Source organism: Melitaea cinxia, chromosome 6 (genome assembly GCF_905220565.1).
Source record: "Melitaea cinxia chromosome 6, ilMelCinx1.1, whole genome shotgun sequence".
NCBI classification, from domain to species: Eukaryota; Metazoa; Arthropoda; class Insecta; order Lepidoptera; family Nymphalidae; genus Melitaea; species Melitaea cinxia.
In genome coordinates this window covers 6,023,529-6,045,576 of record NC_059399.1, presented here as the reverse complement: position 1 = coordinate 6,045,576, position 22,048 = coordinate 6,023,529, and the positions used below count along the sequence as shown (strand labels likewise).

Sequence of the window (22,048 nt, the reverse complement as noted above, 5' to 3'; positions counted from 1 at the left end):
CTGATATCTTAAAAATATCTTAAAAAGCGGAAACACAAGTGTTTTAAACTCAGTTTCAAATTCAGTTCAGTTAATCTTCGTAACAGTACAAATTAACTTTCTTATAAAACGCTCTAATATTAGTAAAGTTATTATCTAAACATCCTCACATACAGTGTATTATAGATATCGTTCAAGAAGTGCCCTGGCTAACAATTCGCTGCATCGCGGCCCACTGTGCGCCCGTCCGCCCATCGACATGGAAAGTGCGTTATTTATTTATTTTTACCGTCAACCTGACTATCCGTGTTCAACGTAGTACCAATATAGACACCGGTTAGATCACACTGCAAACTCTTAGATTGATTGATTCCGAAATTGGTAAATGCCCGTCACATTGCGCTTCTTATTACCCATGGATTTCGGTTGCCACGACAAGGGCTCTGGCGAAGTGGAGTGCTACCTCGAAATACGTAAATATCTGTAAACGAAACTTATCCCAAGAATTATATGTATTATTATTTTAGATTTCGAAACATTGCAAGAATTGTAATTGATATTTTTAGTTTGAATCGTGTTGTTTTTGGGTCGCGTAAACATGCGTTCTTCTGACAGTAAGTTAGTCTGAATGTCAGCTCAGTCAGTGAATGTTAGTCGAATTAAACGCGTTATTAGAGATTGGTATTTTCGATTTATATAATTGGCAATGCTTTAATATTTTGAATTAATTAAAATGCATGCGGAAATAAGATCTATTAGCACTAGACGTGATAATGTACCCAGCCGTAAGTAGTGATAGATAAGTGAACAAAATCATAGTGTCATTAAAAATTAATTTATATAAATTATATATTCTAGATTGTGATACGGGTACGACTTGCGCTATCACGATACAAATGCGTAAGTATTTTAACGTGGAAAATCGCGGTAATGAAAGAATCACGAGCAAATTACAATTATGGCTTATATACCGGTCAATGTAAAAGTAATTTATAAGGTATAGGCTATGTACATAATGTTGAAAAGCTACTTAAGAAAACTTTATATGCGATTAACCGCCAATGTATATATTGCGTCTTAGCTCTCTACATAACATTGCAACTAAACACATTAAAAAAAAATTTTTATTTAATTTTCATTTCAGCAAATCCACATGCGGTTGGATGCGTCGAAAAATTTGCAACATTTTTTTCCTACCTTCTTGTCATTATAACTTTTCCATTTTCATTATTGGAATGTTTTAAGGTAATATTTTTACTACATTCATTTATAAAAACAATTTGTATATAAATTGTTTTCTTTTAAATATATAAACAGCTATTGATCTGTTTTTTTTTTATCGTTTCATTAAATAGATGGAAATAATAATGTACCAAATTCAGGATGCGATGCTAGTTTTCAAATACTAAAAGTGTCATTAAATTACATCTAGTGCTCACGGAAAATAAAGAAAATGTGTGGAAAGCTACTTATTCCTGAAGAAGCGGACATCCTTCGTTAAAGAAGCTTTTGTCTAGTTTACAGTTAAAAATTAATCACTCCAGCGTATCGCAGTCCACTGCTGGACATAGGCCTCCCCAAGTTCGGCTCAAAAATGGCGTGAACTCGTGTTGCCCATAGTCACCACGCTGATCAGGCGGGTTGGTGACCGCAGGGCTGGCTTTGTCGCATTGAAGACGCTGCTGCCCGTCTTTGGCCTGTGTATTTCAAAGCCAGCAATTGAATGACTATCCTGCCATCAGTCGGCGGTCGGTTTTTAAGTTTCAAGGTGGACGTGGAACTGTGTTATCCCTTTGATGCCTCTTACGACACCCACGGGAAGAGAGGGGGTGGCTATATTTATTATATATTCTATATAACTATTCCTAAATTGTTTCCAGGTCGTCCAAGAGTTCGAGCGTGCTGTTATTTTTCGTCTCGGTCGGTTACGAAAAGGAGGAGTGAGAGGACCTGGACTCTTCTTCGTGTTGCCATGCGTCGACACTTACAGAAAAGTAGACTTGAGAACTGTATCCTTCGATGTGCCACCGCAAGAGGTAAGAATTAATATTACTTCTTAGTTATTTCGCTATACGCAATTTTAGATCTATGGTAATTATTAATATGGATATAGCTTCTATCTTTGTTAAACATAAATACACCTAAGCGCCTACCGAGAGTCAACAAATACAGGCCTTTTGCTCAAAAACGTGCTAGATCCAATCTGGGGCTTTTTTCTCCTTTAAACAGAGTCACGAAAGCATACAATGCTATTCATAATACCACTGTGTCCGTCAACCACTCAAGCCATGAAATTGATATATTCTCTAATAGTCTGAATTCATTTAGAAAATGTATAGGCTTAAAATATTATGAATTGTAAGCGATAGTTTGTGATTGGAATTCTTGATGTATGTATATGATGACCTTATAGTTTTGCGTTAATCTACTTCTATTGTCAAAAATCCACATTTAAATAATTTTTAATTTTTAATTCAATCTAGCTTATACCGTCTCTTTATATTTTTATTCTCATTTAGTTAAAATAATTAAGTATTAATCAATATTTTCTAATTAAGTGTTTTATTATATATGTTCTAATAATTGCAATTTGACTCAGTTACTTAGTATTTACTTGTTATGTTCAATTGAAGTAAAAATTGTCTTATTCGCATTGTGGTTTGCACCTGTAATTGAGGTGACACTTAACAATCAACATTCTATATTCATGCTACTTTTTTGTGATGTATTGGTGTTTATCTTGTTGGTGCAACTAAATAAATAAATAAATAAATAAATATACCTACAATTAATATAATAATATTCCTTTTCGGATGCATTTACGGACACGGTTTAATTTCACACTACTCCCTACTTTCAGAAAGTGTCAGTTACAGATTTTACACTTATATGCGATTGTTAAAGTAAATTACATATAGGTAATGGTGTGATTATATTTATAAGTTATTTACTAGTGTGCCATCTTAATGCCTAAATGCGTTGTATATTGATACACAGAATCTCAACTAATTATAGACTGAATTTTCTTCACTCTTCTGTTTCTTGAATTCACTCTGTGTATCGGTTAAAACCAAATGGAAATCCGATTAATATTAGGGGTTGTTGTTTTATAACCCGTAATGATAAAATTTCTTATTTACACACCGCCTCTGTCTTAAATTATTCGAAACTTTTATGTTGGTTATGGTTATGGATAAGTACATTTTTTTTTTATTAACGGCTGCCTTGCGCCCGGTCCTTGAGCGGTGGATGCGCCGTAAGCGCAAACCCTTCACCTTCCGTCTGACGCAAGTTCTCACCGGGCTGCTTTGGTGAATACTTGTGTCGGACGGCCCAAAGGGAGCCGACGACTGAATGTCACGATTGTGGCGCGGCGGTGGACTCTGCCCAGCACACCCTCGAGGTGTGCCCGAGATGGGCGGCGCTACGTCGCGATCTGACGACAGTCCTCAGAGGGGACTTGTCACTGGCGAGCGTTATCACCGCGATGCTCGGCGACGACAAGTCCTGGAAGGCGATGGTCTCCTCCTGCGAGACAGTAATGTCCCAGAAGGAGAACGACGAGCGGATGAGAGAGGGGGCCGCCGACGAGGCCTCCGTCCGCAGGCGACGAACGGGGGTGCGTAGGAGGCGCTACTTAATGCGTTTCCAGTAACGCCCCTGTGCCCATGTCGGGCCAGGATGGGAACCCGGTCCTGCTAGACATGGCGTCGTCGGGATTGTTCAGAGGTGAGCCGGACAGTCCCATGGAGGAGAAGTCTGGTCTTTTCGCCGAGGCCAGCCTGTCGCTGGAGGGATCCTGTTGCCTGCAGTTCTGGGACCCTCCAATTAAAGCGGCTGAAGGCTCCCGCAGGGGTTTTGGTCGGTAGTGCACCCCCAAGTGCTAAGCCGACATACGGTCTAGGAATGCCTACCCGGGCATCCTGGATATCACCCGTAAATGGGTTACACTGCGATATAAAAAAAAAAATAGGTACATTTTTGTTTCGGATCTCTGCAATATCATACGTGCTACTAAGCATTATTTATTGGGCTTTTCATCTTTATTTATCTACATCCTGCTCGAAAGTTTTAAATGAAAGCTCAATGGTATAAAAAATATGGGTAGTGAAATTGTATGTAACAATCAAATAACTAACGCTAAAGCTCAGTGACGCAAACGCTCAGTGACGCTGACACTCAGTAAGGCTGAAAGTGACTTTTACAGCGCTTTCAGCTCTATACATGATATAAATAGTAAGCGGCAAGTAATACACTTTTAAACTTTTTTCTCGAAAATAGTATGAAATATATTTAATACTTATTTGCTAACCACCCTAACCTAACCACATATGTGTATGTGTGTGTGGTTAGTTAAAAAAAAACGTTATTTATTATTCATATAAGTATCTAATTCGCGTGATTAACGTATTGTTATAACATCAAATATTTAATACTTACACATTTATGAAAGACAATGTGTACGAAATCTATATTTCATATACCCAATCATTTCTGTAATAAATAGCCGCAAGATAGCTGAAGCAAAACTACAATGAACAGAGAACACATGGCTACGAACAAAGACTATTATAAATTGGCATTGGTATTGAAAACAGTTAACCCGAATGTCTGCCATTCAGCTGGTTTGCGTCTAATTGATGTGCCTATAAACTATCAATCAAAGTTTTACGATGCACAAACAATTGTGTCTTGTATACGAAATGTCTGAACCGTTCTAACTCATAACCGATTCATTACTGATACAGCTGTAATGTTAGCGCCCACGTACGACACAAAATGATGATTGTTCACTAGATTAAAATTTATGAGAAAAGTATGATGGGCAGATTAAAAATAAGTCAGTAAACGAAAATGTAACAAACATGAGAGTAACTATATTTTTTGATTGTTTCTTTCTAAAATTATCAAAACATGTTTACAACAACTATATTTTATGTTGTGTACTTGTATGTAGTATAGAGTGACAATTTATTTAAAAAAAAGTGTTTTTTGTGGTAAACGCAAGTTATAGTACAGTAAAATATATGATACTGTACTCATACAATGAAGTATACAATATGAAAATAAATTAAACAAATTTGATTTACAGTAATTTGATTACAGTTTTAATAAATAAATTGACAAAAAATTAAAAAATTATTAATACGCCACTCTGCTTTGTAAGCTACGTAATAATATACCTAGTTTGGTACATTTAGTTTAAAAAATTTTTTTTTACATTATTAGTAGAATACTTCGAGATAATGCACTAGACGCCTTTACCAGTTTAACCTGCGTTTAGTATAAATTAAAACCAAATGACTTTTTTTGTTACTACTTCGTTCTTTTGGTGGCAACATGATTCTAGCACATTTGAATGGGCCTTAGGCACAGCTTAGCATGCTGTGTGGTTACGGCATTAAAGAATATAACCACCCTCTGTCTTCCCGTGGATGTCGTAAGAGGCGACCAAGGGATAAAAATCCAACTGCTGACTTTGAAATACACAGGCCGAAGACGGGCAGCAGCGTCTTCAGTGCCTGCCCAGCGTAGTGACTATGGGCAAAACACATGAGTTCACGCCATTTTTGGCGTGAACTTGTGGAGGCCTATGACTAGTAGTGGACTGCGAAAGGCTGATGTGATGATGATGATGTGATGAGGCACAGCTTGCAGTGATCCCGCTTTGTGGTCGTGGAATCTGAAGGATCGTGGTTTCGATTCCCACCTAGAGTCTGGGTGTAGTATACTATATATTTATTTATATACGTATAAATTAATAAAATACAAATTAAAAAATAGAATGATTTATAGCCTTCTTTCTCAGTAATCAGGAGGACGGAAATTCACTAAATACTGCATAATGTAAAATTTGTTTACTATCTGAAATTCGTGTAAGTGTTTTTCGTTTAAATATTTCGTTTTTTACGGAATCGTGATCCGATCTGGTTTAGGTGATCTCAATTTATCCGTTCTAAAAATGTACTGAATGCCCTCAATATCTAAATCTTCTGTTAAATAACAGATGTAAGACGAAAATTAATCGTCTTAATACTTTGTCTACACCAAACACATTTTCAAAACATTAGTGTATTTCATTGTGTAAATGAAAAGTATATAAAAGAAGCAGGATATGATAGACATCAATGATAGCTTGATGGATGATATGTATAAGTAATTCATATCTTCTAATGCAGTTTAACAACTTCTATACATAATTTATGAATAATAATAACAGAATGGTACTCCGATTACATTAAATAAAAAATATACGTGATGATGGGTTGACACAGTGGTTACAGTAATTGACTTTTCAGCTGGTGATAGCTGTTTCATTAATTCCTGTTAAATATTTATATAGGACCATCCAAATACTTGTCGTGGACTTGTGTACTTGTATTTATGAATTCCCTATCGGCCATTAAGTAAAAAGTTTTGCAACGAAGTTCCTTACGGCAGGCTTAACATTTGGCTGGGCGACCGATCTGAAAAAAATGTGATACTAAAACCGTAAGAAAAATATATAACGGCAGTGACGTAATAGCAGTCACACGACTGTATAATATGACGTTTGTAAAACTAAAATATTACTAGTAAACTTTTTTAAATATGTAATTTTATACTGTTGACAAAAATAAATAGACATATGTTTTTTATTTCACTTAATAGTTTGAATTATTATTATTATTATTATTTTGTTTGACTTATTTTATTTTACGGTATTTGTTATTTTCTAAAATACTAAATTTCCTAAATACTTTTATGTACTTAATTAAACACCAATCAACAAAATAAAAAAAAATCAAGAACTAGAAAATATATATAAAATTCAACTTTTTTTTCAAATTGTGTTGCTTCTATACTATCCGAAGGAACTTCATTCCTACGTGGTGTCCCATGACACTACATTCATTTACTTATTTATCGTTGCAGGTGCTCACGAGAGATTCTGTAACAGTAGCAGTTGATGCAGTTGTTTATTACAGAATAAAGGAACCTTTAAACGCAGTTGTTCGGGTTGCAGATTATAGGTTAGTTATACTTAGTATAAACTACTAAGTTTCACAGAGAACATTAATAGTATAAAGTAATGTGAACTGTATAATTATTATATTTAAATTAAATATTATACGTTAGTTAGTGCCATACGGATGAACCATTTGATCATCAAGAAGATTTTTAAAAAATTGTTAATAAAAAAGATTGTAAAGTTTTACAATGGGTTAAAATTTAATTTCTTTTCTTAAACAATTCGGAAAGTCCAATCCTTGACACGTCTACTCTTTTTATAGCATATCTATTGATAATTTTCAGTGCATCTACTCGTCTTCTTGCTGCAACTACTCTCCGTAACGTGCTAGGTATGCGGGATTTAGCTCAGCTGTTATCTGACCGAGAAGCCATTAGTCATATGATGCAAGCCAATCTAGATGTAGCCACTGATCCATGGGGAGTCGAAGTGGAACGAGTCGAAATGTAAATAAAATATATTTTAATAGTAGAGTTAACTAAAACGATTTAATAATTCTAATAGTATTTAGTACTCTTGAACTAGTACATTTTGGCGACAACGCCATTTAGTAGTATATAACAAAGCTGCTAAAGATTTATCGAATACATGAAACTGGAGCACATTCTGTCACTGTCATCAACAAATCATCATTAATATTTCATTCTAAGCATGCTTATTTGTCCTTTATTAATATTACAGCTGGCTTACTTGACAAGACTTACAGTGTTGTTATTTGTAATACTTTCCTTTAAAAACCTATTATTCAATAATTATATCAAATTTCTTTAAATATGTTGCAATAAAAATATAATGTTACTACGCCTATTAAAAACACTAGTCGTATTATTATAATCGCATCGAATCGATTCTCTTTTACTTTCGTCAACTTCATTTTTTGTTTCATCTTTATTTTCCTAGCTATTAAACTCATTAAAAAATGATTTTTATAACTTAAAATAATGTTTATTAATATAAATAACAAAAATTATACTACACAAATAGAAAAAATAAAATTAAAAAATATATTATTTGAATTTAGCAAAGATGTCCGATTACCAGTACAATTGCAAAGAGCAATGGCTGCCGAAGCTGAAGCTGACAGAGAAGCTAGAGCTAAAATTATTGCAGCTGAAGGAGAAATCAAAGCCTCGAAGGCTCTAAGAGAAGCATCACTTGTAATGATCGACAATCCAACCGCTCTACAGGTAAAATTGTAGTAAAACAATCAATACAATATAGTATATAGGTACTGACATTTTATGCTAGCAGTAAAACTCGCTTTTACGGCATCTGCTTTATATCTATGATCTTAAACCTTAGTTTCTAAGGTAGAGATAGTTTTTTAATTAAATTATATATTAACTACTACAAATTACCAAAAACATGCGTTTTTTATACCAATAGTTATTACAATAAGGACCTATTTTACCTGTCATGGATAAACAATTGCGAATAGAAATATGCTAAAATATAGTGGAATTCAATGGTGGAAAAGAATAATATAAAATTTATAATTAAAAATTTGAATTTTATCCGTTGGATACCATCACATGTCAAATAGCGTTAATGGCAACCAATGAAAGAGGCCCTTAAATATTAATTGCAAAAGAGAACAACTCTTGTAGGTTATCACCACATGCATGTAAGTTTACATAATGTAGGAGATTAATTTTATATCAGTTATCCAAATTTCGATAAAGCAATTACAATACTTACAACAATGTGCCTAACTCTTAAATGACAGCGATTAGTGATGGTTAATCGATAGTAAGACTGATTTTACTTACATACTCTTCCGCTTTGTAATATTAATGTAGATACAGAACCTGATGTTTTTTTACAAATAAATTTATATCATTTTCTTTTTGTAGTTGCGGTATCTTCAATCCCTTAATACAATATCAGCTGAGAAAAGCTCGACAATTATCTTTCCTTTCCCAATGGATTTCCTTAAGACGTTTTTGAGCGGCGCCGGACCCAGCATACCTCCATCGCCATTACCTATTTAATAAACATTTGTTAAGAATTGTTGCGTTTCATTTTTATGGTGACGAGAAATTTAGAAAAAAAAAATATTTCCATATTTTATTTTGTTTGTGATATTTTTTGTGTAATACCCACACATGGGGAATTTAAAAACATTTTTTTTAATATCATATCAAATCGACCGTTCCAGCGGGGATCGAACCCGCACCTCCGACTCACCGTGTCGGTATTTTTGATATGATATTTTTTTTAAAAATGTCTGTATTTTATGATACAAGTATTAGAATAACTACTTTATTTATTACCTTCAAAATATTCTAGTAATAGCGAATCCGAAAATTGACTGGACTTCGCTATTGCAAATTATCTAACGGAAATATGATTTACATCTAACATCTTTTAGTTTTAAAAGTGAGACATTAATTTTTAACATCTAATTTTAGCAATCCTGTTAATATAATTAAAATGTTCATAATTTTTATCAACTAGCTAAAAAATCGTACTTATACCATTTTCTATTTTTTTATATTACATCTGAGTAGTAAAATAATTTAACTTAGATTTCGGTCTTATTTATCTACAATTTTTGAAAGAAAGCAAGTCTCGTTATATATAGTACATCAAATGACATTGATTATTTCAATCAATTATCAATGTTTTGATTTTTTTTTTATATTACAGTAAATTATACAGGCTTTATACGCCCTAATTCAATTGAATTTTAACAAAAATTTAAGTACGAAAGTAAAACCATATAGATATTTATATAATAAAGGTTATTTATGACTTACGTAATGTTAGAAGATAGATCAAAAACGCACATAACGACCTCTGAATACACAGCTTATGGTACATTGCGATTTGTACACTCTTATGAATAATGTTTCAATGTTTATTAATATAATTTTAAATTTTATTTCTAGAATTCAAACAAGAGACATTAAAGGAGAAAATAATTCGATTATTTACAATAATGATGATCATTTTATTTCCAATATGTTTACTGTTTTGTTTTAGGGTAAGATATTTTAGAGTTACATTTTCATCTATGTACCTATATCAAAAAAGGGGGATTTTTATTTTCTAGCGATATATAGGTTCAGTATAAGGTAGACTAAAAAATAACTATTTAGGCATTTGTATGCGTACATTGTACGTAAATTGTTGTTGAGCTCGAAAGTAGAATTTTAGAAATAATGACTGTAATCTAAACAGTGCATTACAACAAGGAAATAAATCATTCGTCAAGTTACTGAACGTATGAGCGAATTGCTTAGTGTTTGTTGATTAACTTTATTCATTCCTTATCTATATTAAATGTTTTAAAGGTTGTGAAACAGTACAAAAGAGCAGTAGTTTTGCGATTTGGACGAGTAAGAAATGTCTCACCCGTTGGACCTGGCATTATTTGGGTAGTTCCATGTACGGATAACGTTGTATTAATTGATCTTAGAACTCAATCCTTTAATTTGCTGCCCCAAGAGGTATTTATTAATCTTTTTTATCTTTATTATAGCGTCTGTTAATTAAAATATTATATATATATATATACTGTTCCTCAGTAATCTTAATGACTCGTAAAAAAATTTCCTTAAGTAATACAAAACTTACTTGTTAATGTAACACACACGGGTACAACTTTACGATACTTTCAAGAGGCCGATTTCTAAGTGTCATCCATTTTTTTTTTTTCATTTTAACTTAAATGTGCAAAAGTGAATCAGCTTTAGTTTTATTATTAGTATAGATAGAGCAGTTGTGTCATTGTAATACAACAAATAGTAACTCTTAATTTAAACATAATAGTGTATTGGATAACTTAAACAAATATCAATATTTCAGATTCTTACAAAAGATTTGGTGACCGTAACCGTTGACGCTGTTGTTTACTTTCACGTAATGAAACCGCTAAATTGTTTATTACATGTCCAGTCTTATAAGTAAATAAAAAAAATTAATATCAATTTTTTATCCAGTAATTGCTTTTGGTAATGTATTACTCCTAATTACAGACAAGCAACTGAACTATTGGCTATTACTATTTTAAGAAATATTTTGGGGCAATATACGTTGACTGACTTGTTGACAAACCGCGAATCAATCAGTCAAGCGGTTCGTAAAGAAATAGACAAAGGAACTGTGGAGTGGGGCGTTGAAGTGGAACGTGTAGAAATGTAATAATTTCATAGCACTTAATATCATTACTTAACCTTGACTTCCTTTATTCAAATATGAAATTAGGATAGACAAGTCAAATGAAAGTAGAAATTATTTAGCAAGCAAAACGATCATAGATGTTAATATTTCAAATCTTACTTTAACTTTATTTCGTCTATTTTTGTTTACTATTTAGAAAAGACGTTATTCTACCATATGAATTACAAAAAGCATTAGCAGCAGAAGCTGAAGGTACACGCATAGCAAAAGCAAAAATAATTGAAGCAGAAGGTGAAATAAAAGCCGCAGAAAACCTTAGAGACGCCTCAAAGATTATTCAGGAAAAGCCGCAAACTATACTTGTAAATAGTATTTTATATTATGGAAAGGATCTAAATAACTATCAAAAACATGTTGGGTTGTTGAAATTGAGATTATCGTCAGCAAGTTTGAATGTGCTTGTATTATACTTAAATTATAATAAAATATTTTGGTTTTCAGTTAAGATACTTGCAAACACTTAACTATATTGCAGCGCAACAGACGACAACAATATTTTTTCCGTTTCCTATTGATGTTCCAGATCAGCAAAAATAGCATTATTACAGGAACTTGTTAAAACACTTTCGTCACAATCATGGTAAATTTGCCTTGCAAATACACACAATTATGTATATTTATACTATATTTTTGTATAATGTTAAATAATATCTCATCTTATAAGATGATAAATAATATCTAATCTTATAAGATGAGATATTATTGAATAGTGTTAAAGTGTAAAGTCGTAACTAAACCTTAGTCATTTTATAAAAGTTGAAAGTTTCTCAGCGCATGCTTCCAACTCCGGTAGAACCAATGGCTAAATATGAAGTTAAATTAGTGGCTTTGGAAGATACCAGGTATCAAAGGCTTACAAAATGCCAACTAACTTTCGTCGTTTCATAAATCGATTAAAGTAATTTTTTAATATATTTTTCAAAGTAATATTAGAAATCGCGTCAACCGTTGCTCCAAATTTTTGTAACTTAAATTTCGTCATAGTTTAAAGTGAATTTCATATTTGTTACTTGCGTAGCTAATACAGGATATTTCCTCAGTAGCCGGACAATTTTGACAGTCTCAGCCCCTGGCCTGGCAAACATTTAGGTTGTCTGTGTGGTGTCTGCCAACGACATTGTGACTTATACTTCATATTTGGTTACTGCTTCAATTTCAGGTTGTTGAGAGCAATTTGTTGCGTAATTTTTAACTTTTATGGAATGAAGAAAGTTTAGCCCCCCGGGCTCTAGATGTATTATATAGGTCATCATAATTAATTATCATAAAAACAGAACTGACAATTATGTCAAATATAATTTTGACTTACGAGTCGTAACTACACATTTGTTTTTAAATAAATAAAACATTCAGTAATTTAATGAAAATAACATACGCAGACTTTATAACGATAACAATTTAGAAATATTTTTATCGCCATGAACGAAAGACACAATAAAAAAATTACCACAGTAAGTAGTAATCCTGGACTACGTGATAGTTTACGTCAATTTCCGGCACAACCATACAACAGGAACCTAGAAAACAGTATTCAAGATATTGCAACGGATGACATACTTGCCAGAATACCACGAATGCAAGAAACTCAGGGTAAAAACGTTTTATTTCTTCAATTAATAGTTATAAATTTTAATTGTACAGTTTTAAAAACATTCAAATCTGTAATTTTATACGGCTACTAGAACTGACATATACTTATAAGTAATAAGATAAAATTTTAAATAATTGTGTTTGCTCGCAAACGAAAAAAATACCGATTTCAATTACATCGATAAATAACACAACGTAGGGAGATGAAAAAATAGTCAAGTAAATACGCGTTATCAAAGATTACTCAAAAAATAGTTATCAGATCTCGTTCGATTTAAACGATATCACAAGATAAGCATCAGCTTTGATTAAAACAAGAATCATTAAAATCGATTTACTCAGTGAAAAGTTATGCGCTATAAAACAACATAAGTCTACGAAAAAATAGTCTAGTAAATACGCGTTATTAGATATAACACAAAAAGTACTTGGCAGATTCCAAATTAATTTAATCGGTACTACATGACACACACCACCTTTCGATTAAACCAAAAATCATTGAAAATGGTCCACCCAGTCATAAGTTCTGAGTTAGCATACATAAAGAAAAAAAATACAGTCGAATTGAGAACCTCATCCTTTTTGGAAGTCGATGAAAAATGGTCTGGTTGTGCAAGATTTTTAATTTTTAAGCAAAGTGATTGATATGTGATTAACCACTGTGAACGATGTGGGCAATCGAAGGCAATCGATGGTATCTAGATTTAATCTACAAGGGTATTTATTATTATTTAGATTTAAAAAGATTCCTTAATCATTTTTAAATTTGTTTCGTTTCAGAAGCAGATAAATTAATTGAAAAAATTATGATACTTTTGTCTATTATTTTCGTTGTATTCACTTTGCCATTATCTCTTTTCTGCATTTTTGTGGTTTGTGTTTTGGCTTTGTTTGATTTTGAAAGTTTTTACATATTTCAGTATTATTTCATACAAAATGGTAATATTTCAGATTGGCCGGCAATCCGAGAGAGTAGTAATACTACGCAATGGTAAAGTACATAAAAATCATGCCTTTGGTCCTGGCCTTATATTATATTTACCATGTGTAGATTCACTTAAATTTATAGATTTGAGAACTTATGTTTACGCTGTTCCACCACAAGACGTAAGTTACTTTTGCCTAAGATACTTTTTTTAGATAAAATAGTAATGCTCTATTTATGCTTCTATTTTTATCTACATTTTTTAATACAGGCACTCACTAAGGATTCGCTGACTGTTTCTGTGGATGATGTTGTATTTTACAGAATAATCGATCCTGTGCTTGCGGTCTTAAGTGTAACTGATTACAAGTAACTACATGTTCTTTAAAATCACACTTTTTCCCGTAATGCTCTTATCAAGTAATAGCTCGTTGCTAAGCAGCAAGTAACTTTAACGTACTTTCATCTACTTCTTTATCATCCGTATCCTCTTCTTAAGTCCTTTAAAGGAGATTATAATACAAGCTTAATAGAGACAAGACTTTTTTAAAAACAATACAGGTATAACTGTAAGACATAACAAGAAAGGAACTCGAAAGAAACTTTAAAAGGCTTTCGATCATTTACGCATTCAACTCCAGAAACTATATTTATTAGAAATAAATGTAATAATAATAAACGTACCTACCTTTCGGTTTTCGGAGGATTACATTATTAGTTGTACATTGCATTTTATAAGTTGACATTGAATGTTGGTAAATATCAAAGTTATTTCAGAATATCAACCCATTACCTAGCTGCAACAACACTTCGTAATGCCCTTGGAACGAGAAAACTATCGGAAGTATTAGCAAACCGACCGGCTGTAAGTCACCAAGTTTTCGAACTCATGAAACACATAATACGAGATTGGGGAATTCAAGTGGTTAGAGTTGAGATGTACGTTTTATTTTATATCTCACGCTGAGTATTTAACTAAATCGCTAATTTAGGAAAATAAATTATTAAGAAAAGGTAGTTTAAATATTTTATGAGGTAGGGGAACACCGGGCAAGACGGGGTGGTGGGCAAGATGGGGCCATCAGGCCTTTTAGATGATTTGAATTGATCGATTACATTCGTTCTGCCATCTCTCTACTGGCTGCTATGACAGCTCTTAGTCACACGAGTACTAACACTGTGGCTATTCATTTGTCTTAGTTATCGACGAAAAGTACATTTCATTTGTTCGTATTAAAATTTCTTATATATACGTTTCGTAGCGCATGAAACTTGTATTTGGTGAATTTTAAGCGGCACCTCGGTAAATCCTATCTACAGTACACTGCAGTAACAGGTAATAACTTGTTTTGTTATAAAACATCATTCAATTTTCTTTTGTTTGAATATTAATTTTAAAACAGATCAACGGGCAAGATGGGGTATCAGATACCTTATCTTGCCCGACACGGTTTTGATTAATCATTTTTTTTAAATATTGTTTTAGGATGGTTTATATAAAAAAAAAGTCACATATGTTTATAAAAGAAACTCAAAAAGAGGAAAATGGTCAGGGTAAGCAATAAAAAAGGCGATAGAAGTTGTTTTGAAGCGAGAAATAGGATATATGTTGCATAGGATATATGTTGTATGTTGTTAAAGCAATGTAATGCCTCTTCCAGTGACCAAGAAAACATTAAGAGTGACCAAAAGATACGGTAAAACTGCTATCATAACCTCTTCACCATAAACAGAAGTTATTAGAGTTAAGTTACAAGAATTTATTTAAAAAAATGTGACAGAAAAGTTAAAAAAGAGAAACTGAAATCAAACAGAGAAAAAAGGAGCAAAACCAGAAAAAGGAAGAGAAACAAAAACCATTTCAAGACTAAAGCCACAAAGAAATTTAATCCAAAGAAACGTATTAGACAACCGTCTTCTGAAGAGAGTGATGTTGAAACCGAAAACACTCCATGCCTATATTGTACAGGCTACATTTTGACTCCAAGAAAGGTTGGATTGCTTATTCTTCTTGTGGTAAATAGTCACATTATGGCTGTGCAGGGGTGGATAATAATGATGCCGAAGCAACATTCATTTGCGAGTTCTGCACTCCTGAATAGTCAAGAGAATGGCTATACCCCATCTTGCCCATTAGGCCCACCCCATCTTACCCGACCTATCGGGTATGATGGGGTGATATGTCATATTCTACATTTTGTTATATTATTAATAATGCTATGGTTCTATGTTCCTGATTTAAATTTAATATGTAAGATTGATAACTACAAGCCTGATTAAGAATAAATATGATTATGAAAAATTGAACCCCTATGATTTCTGGAGCTTTAAACGTTAAGTACCCCATCTTGCCCGGTGTTCCCCTACATATTTAAACGAATAACTTCTTTCGTTTTCAAGTTTTTTTCATTTGAGTTATTTGTTCTTACTCGTTGTTTGACTTCTACTTAAAAGTGGATAATAATAGGTAATTAATCGTAAATAATAAACATTCAGTAAAGATATACGTCTGCCAATACAACTACAAAAGGCAATGGCAGTTGAAGCCGAATCCACAAGATTAGCAAATGCTAAAATTATAGTTGCGCAAGCAGAAATCGAATCAACGAAAAACCTTCAGCTGGCTTCTGATATTCTCTTGGACAATCCAGTTTGCATGCAGGTTTGTCAAATTTGGTAAAAAAAATAGTAATTATGTGAAGCACAGTGTTTTTTGTAAAAATTCGTTTATGGACATTTATTAATTCATAAAACTATTTAGCCGATAATTTTGAACCCTAAAATGTCACATGTACCAACATGTATCGAATATCATAATGTATGTTTTCTAATCAAGGAGTGTGAATAGATGAAAATAGTTGTAATACCTAAAATATAAGCAAACTTGTTTCTTTTTTAATGAACTCAAGGATACTGCTAGTATGCATAAACAATACATGCATAATATTCTGCATAAAATAAAACGTTAGATATTAGTAATTAAAGTAGGAAAATTTAATAGACCCTTACATTATCTACTTAATTGATCGAATCTGCAGATCTCTAAAATTGCCGAAATCCTTCCGCTTTTGTATGAAAATGATAATTGGTTAAATTAACTTCATAAAAACAATTTCCTACGTTAAGTTGTTCGTAAAACTAATTAATTACGCCTATTTACTTCCTTTCAGCTTAGATATTTACAATCACTAAATACGATTGCGGGAGAGAAAACCCACACTATTGTATTTCCTTTTACAGTAGAACTCTTTAAGAAGATTTTTAGCAAATGACTTATTTATTTGTGATAAATTTGGTTTTGCGATATTAAAATACTCATTGTTTTCTAGTCTTTATTTAGCTAACATTCACAGCGTAATAAATATTTAAACAACAACTACTTACTACTAAATTGAAAAAAATATTATCTACTAAGCAGTCGATAAAAACTAATGTTTAACTAATATTCTTCGGAATCTTCTTCACGATGTTGCTTTTTATTGTAATGCACTGGTGCGTTAGGTTGGCCTCCAGGTTTCTTATGTACCACAGCCTGTAAAAAGAATAATGTTGCAATTCATTTCATAAAAGAAAAGTTCAATTTCTTTAACAAACACGAGATACACATAAATATAACAAACGTACAAACCCATTAAGTAAAATGACATAATTTTCATTATTTAATTTTGTTCCCACGTTATATTTTACTAAACTACTATACCTGAAAACCATTCTTCGGGTCAGCGGTGTATCGTACAAGACGAATAGAACCATCAGGTTCCACAAGTGAGTATTCGCCGTGCACTACGTCTCCATCGCGGTACTCCTTGTGATCTTGTTGGTTTCCACTGTGAGGATCTTGAACTCCGTAAGCGTAGTGATAATCGGGCTTAGCCTGTCGAATACAATAATCGAAATTATAAAAACCATTTTAAAAAATCGTACATATTTTACCTGAGCCTCTTTGTTTGGTCTTGGGACAAATGTTTTTATGTTAATAAAAGTGCTCAACTCCTACATAGTTCAACGACTCACTGAAATAAAAATACACTCATATCTCACTTGCACATTCATATTATTTATACGAACACAAAATAAAAACAATGAAACTAACTTTGTAATCGACGGTTTTCAAACGTTCATATTTAGCAGTTTCCGGGTCGATTTTTCCGGCATGATGGTCATAACCATAATCAGCGTGCTGTTGAGCGGGAATTCCTCGAGCTGCGGGAACCTGGACTTCAATTATATTCCCGCTCACAGGACCGCTGAAGCGGTTGTATGAATAACCGCCTGGCCCATGACTTGACGATACTAATGAAACTATAGCTAACATCGCGAATGTCTGAAAAATAAACAGTCATTTATGCGAGTAAATAATTTTTTTTTTCATTGAAATCACAAAAAAGACTAGCCTTAAAATTAATTTCGTTAAATTCATTTTTTAGTTTTTCTAACCTACGTACACCTATTTTATTTATTTTTAAGTAAACGAAAATGTTTCAATAATACCTTAAATATAAAAGCCATTTTGTTTACAAGTTGCAGCGGTTAAGAATCTCTGCACCGCCGCCTACGGAACTGTTGACCGATCTCCCAATATTGTGGCTTTATACCCTGAGCGTTATTTAAGAAAGTATAGGTAATCACGAAATTATTTTATCGGTTGCGGCAAACTATGAATCAATATTTTCCAATATTTAACTGAAGGCAAACCGAGTAATTACAATAGACGCCCTTCAGACAATGAAACTTTGATTTAATTATTTTAACAATACCTAACTTCATCCAATATTGATTATACTAAATAATAATTAAAGTTAGTACAATTTTTTGAAGAGTAGACATTTGTTGATAAAAAAAAATCAGACAACATAAACAACATTAAATTATATTTTAAATATAACAGTTATAATTATGTATGTCTAATTGTCGAAGGCAAAGATCTGCCTGATATGGTAAGTAACGCCTGAGCTACCACTAATGATAGATTCACAACTATTCCTAAAATCAATTCAGGCTTATAAATTTATTGTCTTTAAGCTTTTTTCATCATCCGTAACATTATCTGCTGATTTAAAAATTCGCATCATTTTTGTCGTGTATATAACGGACTATGTACTAAACAATTACTTACATATCAAATACAACTACGTATGTTTATTCATGTATGTATTTTTTAATTATGGTGTTCAATCTTTCAAACCACAGGATAGATATAACAAGTTCAGTAAACTAAACTAAAACAATCTGTAAATGCACTAGTGCAAACAAAAGGTCTTCTTTCGTATTCAGCAGAAAAGTACTTTACTTAAAAGACCGCAAAGACTGCTTCATTAGGACTCCGAGGCATCATATTAAATTAAAAATATTCTTAAGAGACCAGCACCACACTTCAGTTCAGTTCAGCCTATTGCAGTCCACTGCTGGACGTAGATCTCCCCAAGTACCACAGCTTTTAAAAATATATACAATAATACATAATAATCTTACAATGGAAAGTCTGAATTATATTATAATTTATCCATTGAAATAAGAATGACTAAGACGTTGAAATATATTTAGAAAAACAATTATATCTGTTGATATTAAGTAAAGAAATAAATGAGGAAATTTACCCACTCAAACCTATCCGAATGTGACTTTCTCAAAACAAATTTTAAAACTGATAGCTTACGAAGGGTCGCGAAGCTAAGCATTAACGAGTAAAAAGCTAATTTTTGTTTAATTTGTACAAACTGCATTTAAAACACGTTTACAACGAAAGCTAATACTCCTGACCCTTTAATGATTAAGACTTTACTTGCGGCTTCATGATAACCAATTTTGGATTTTCTCTTCCCCCAAGGTAACCGTACAGAATTTTAAAATAAAAAGTATCAATTTATTGTCGTAGTATTTGCTTAAACAAGACAGAATTACATGCTCAAACGACACAATCGTTAGACATTTAAGTTGCCTCGATTATAAAATGATCTCGGAAGTCATAGATTGCTTAGAAAACAGTTTTTTTTTTGTCACTAGATTTCTTCTGTGATAACATATCCATTATTCAAAAAAATTATACATAAATAAGTTGATTTTTATGTAACATACAAAAAATCAACTTTTATTTTATAAGCTTTTATAATTGTGTTTACAATACAATACAAATATACTTTATTGTACACTAAGAGACAAAATTTTTACATCGAAAATTCCTACATTCTCGTCGAAAAACTTCGATGAGAATGTAGGAATAGTAGTTACCACGAGGGTCGAAACTGCCAAAGATCTTAGAGTCACACAATTAAGCCGTTAAGCGGTTACATTTTGTGATTTTGACTTGTAAAACGGTTATACTTGTGTCATCCACCGGGACGAAGCTCTTATGAACCATTTTGGAGCTATAGTAATGGCGGCACGGTTTTCGCGAGCAAACAAAGTTGTTCTCATCGGAGATTCAACCAGTTACCTTATATAGATAGAGAAAATCTGTTCGAAATGAGGTACTGTAGACTGTATCTGACAATCAACATCTCTCGTGAGTTTCCCTGCACCTACCGGAGTCCCATGGCGTTGTATATGACATCTGCGAGGTATACGTAAATAGGTATGTACTCGTCAAACCCTACCATCCACTCCCTCAGAATGAATGGATACACTAGCGCGGCGATACCAAAACTTCATTATTGTATTTGCTCGCAAACGAAAACAACAACTTCAATTGAAATTTGTGGGAATTTTGTCAAAAATTAAGTACCTATTTTTTTTTACATAATTCGAATGAGAATCATGTACCGAGTATCCTCTGTAAATATTGATAGTAATTCACCAGTCACCCTGTATATGTCGGCGTGAGATTATCTCCGATGTCAAAAACCGGTTTCTTCGAGTTGCTTCTACTTTATTATTGTACCAACGCCGCATTAGGTTCATGTTCTCTGCTACTGAGCAGACATCAAAGTGATAACGGCCTCAAGCCAACGACTCTGGACACTAAGCCGGATTTGAACCAGAAATCAAAGCGCTGCAGGGCACGCATCGCTCGCATAATGGCCGTGTCACTGCGGACGCTAATTGGACTTCAATAGACAATATTCGATTAAAATTATAAAATTGTTTTTAATTTATTAGGTTAAGATTTTATGTTTAAATGTTTTTAATTAATGAACGAAATCTTAGTGAATTGATTATCTGTTTTGTAACTTCTTGAAGTTTTTTTTTTTTTTTTTTTTTATGGACTGCACGTTAGTGCATTGCCAATGACGAGCAGGATTGAAGTAAGTTGCTGTTTAGTTACCATTTATTTTTATGTAATGCTTTCGCTGTTTAAATTGCTGAATAATTAACGTTAAATTATTATTGTAATTTTAGAAGTCAATTCTATGCATTTCTACTTTGATTTATTTGTTTAATAATTTAATTTAATATTGTAACGATCCTAATGCGTGTACTCCCTCGACCAATAGGAATGCAATGTGACAATGTCTTGATGCAATAGGCATTGGCGGGAAATCGGGTGGATGTAAGCGTATTTGGATCGGTAAAAGAGACAGATTCCTTCTTAGTTCGATACAGCGAACTACGACGTCTCGCTGGCAATTATTCTTATTCGAGTTGTCAGATTATTAATATTACTGTTGTTTGAGACTTTGAGTATTAATCTTAGAATTTCTATTCATTGAAATATTGCTATCAAGTGTAACGTTTAAGTTCTTGATAAAAGTGTCGTAAAATTAAAATGATTGTTTTGTATCGAAAATAGTTTTATTATGAAACGAATTATCACCAATTATAACATGAACATTATTATATTGAAGATAATGACTTCATATTGATGACGTCAGATTGTTAAGAAGCCTACGCTGGAGAATCTTCTCCGACATAATATATAAACCAGATGCATAGCAAAGACAATCGATTGTGAAGATCTTGAGTTTCTAAGTTATGGATTGCGTGGGAATTTGTAAAGTATCAACTTAATCCAAGCACAGTATACACAAGGAACTCATTTTTCACGTAATTATTACTTGCGCTGAAGCGATACAGCCGTGCTTCCATAAGCGCGTTTCGGCGCGGAATCACGGAACGACGATGGTTCACGAGTAAAAAATGTATGAAGAACTTTGAGAGCGTTTCTTATTTTTCTCTTAAATGGAAATATTATTTATTTTTATCTAAAATATTTAGCGACAGGGACAGAAGACTAAATAAGCAACAATCTCTTGATGTAGTTATTTTTCTTAGTGCAGTGTATTTCGCTATACCAATATAGCCTATATCCTATCTAGACACTCCTTTTTTTAATTTTTTGCGATTTCTGTGATGGTTAAACCGTATTTGTGTGAAAAGATTGTATTTGGCTATAGAATTTTTATGGTGTCACTCAGAGATGA

At 32.7% G+C, this 22,048-nt stretch overlaps 3 protein-coding genes and 1 long non-coding RNA gene across 4 annotated transcripts; 2 read left to right on the top strand and 2 right to left on the bottom strand.

The window, feature by feature from the left end:
* The first annotated feature begins 207 nt into the window (after positions 1-207).
* On the top strand, positions 208-8,999 carry LOC123654242 (band 7 protein AGAP004871-like). The gene is made up of 7 exons (XM_045590159.1): positions 208-452; positions 1,124-1,224; positions 1,860-2,015; positions 6,895-6,992; positions 7,276-7,437; positions 8,013-8,178; positions 8,845-8,999. Exons 1-7 carry the CDS (start codon positions 365-367, stop codon positions 8,980-8,982), a joined length of 909 nt encoding a protein of 302 aa, XP_045446115.1. The 5' UTR covers positions 208-364; the 3' UTR covers positions 8,983-8,999.
* Positions 9,000-10,339: 1,340 nt separating this feature from the next.
* Positions 10,340-13,761, top strand: LOC123654504 (protein unc-1-like). The gene is made up of 6 exons (XM_045590404.1): positions 10,340-10,371; positions 10,972-11,133; positions 11,313-11,478; positions 11,933-12,018; positions 12,579-12,766; positions 13,718-13,761. Exons 1-6 carry the CDS (start codon positions 10,340-10,342, stop codon positions 13,759-13,761), a joined length of 678 nt encoding a protein of 225 aa, XP_045446360.1.
* A 782-nt stretch (positions 13,762-14,543) lies between these two features.
* LOC123654247 lies at positions 14,544-20,927 on the bottom strand. The gene is made up of 3 exons (XR_006743215.1): positions 20,859-20,927; positions 18,248-18,251; positions 14,544-14,554 (listed from the first exon to the last, which is right to left on the bottom strand). It is a non-coding gene; the product is annotated as an uncharacterized LOC123654247 (long non-coding RNA).
* Positions 17,010-18,381, bottom strand: LOC123654244 (cuticle protein 21-like). Its single transcript, XM_045590161.1, has 4 exons — positions 18,183-18,381; positions 17,785-18,015; positions 17,392-17,565; positions 17,010-17,223 (listed from the first exon to the last, which is right to left on the bottom strand). Exons 1-4 carry the CDS (start codon positions 18,198-18,200, stop codon positions 17,131-17,133), a joined length of 516 nt encoding a protein of 171 aa, XP_045446117.1. The 5' UTR covers positions 18,201-18,381; the 3' UTR covers positions 17,010-17,130.
* Positions 20,928-22,048: the final 1,121 nt, after the last annotated feature.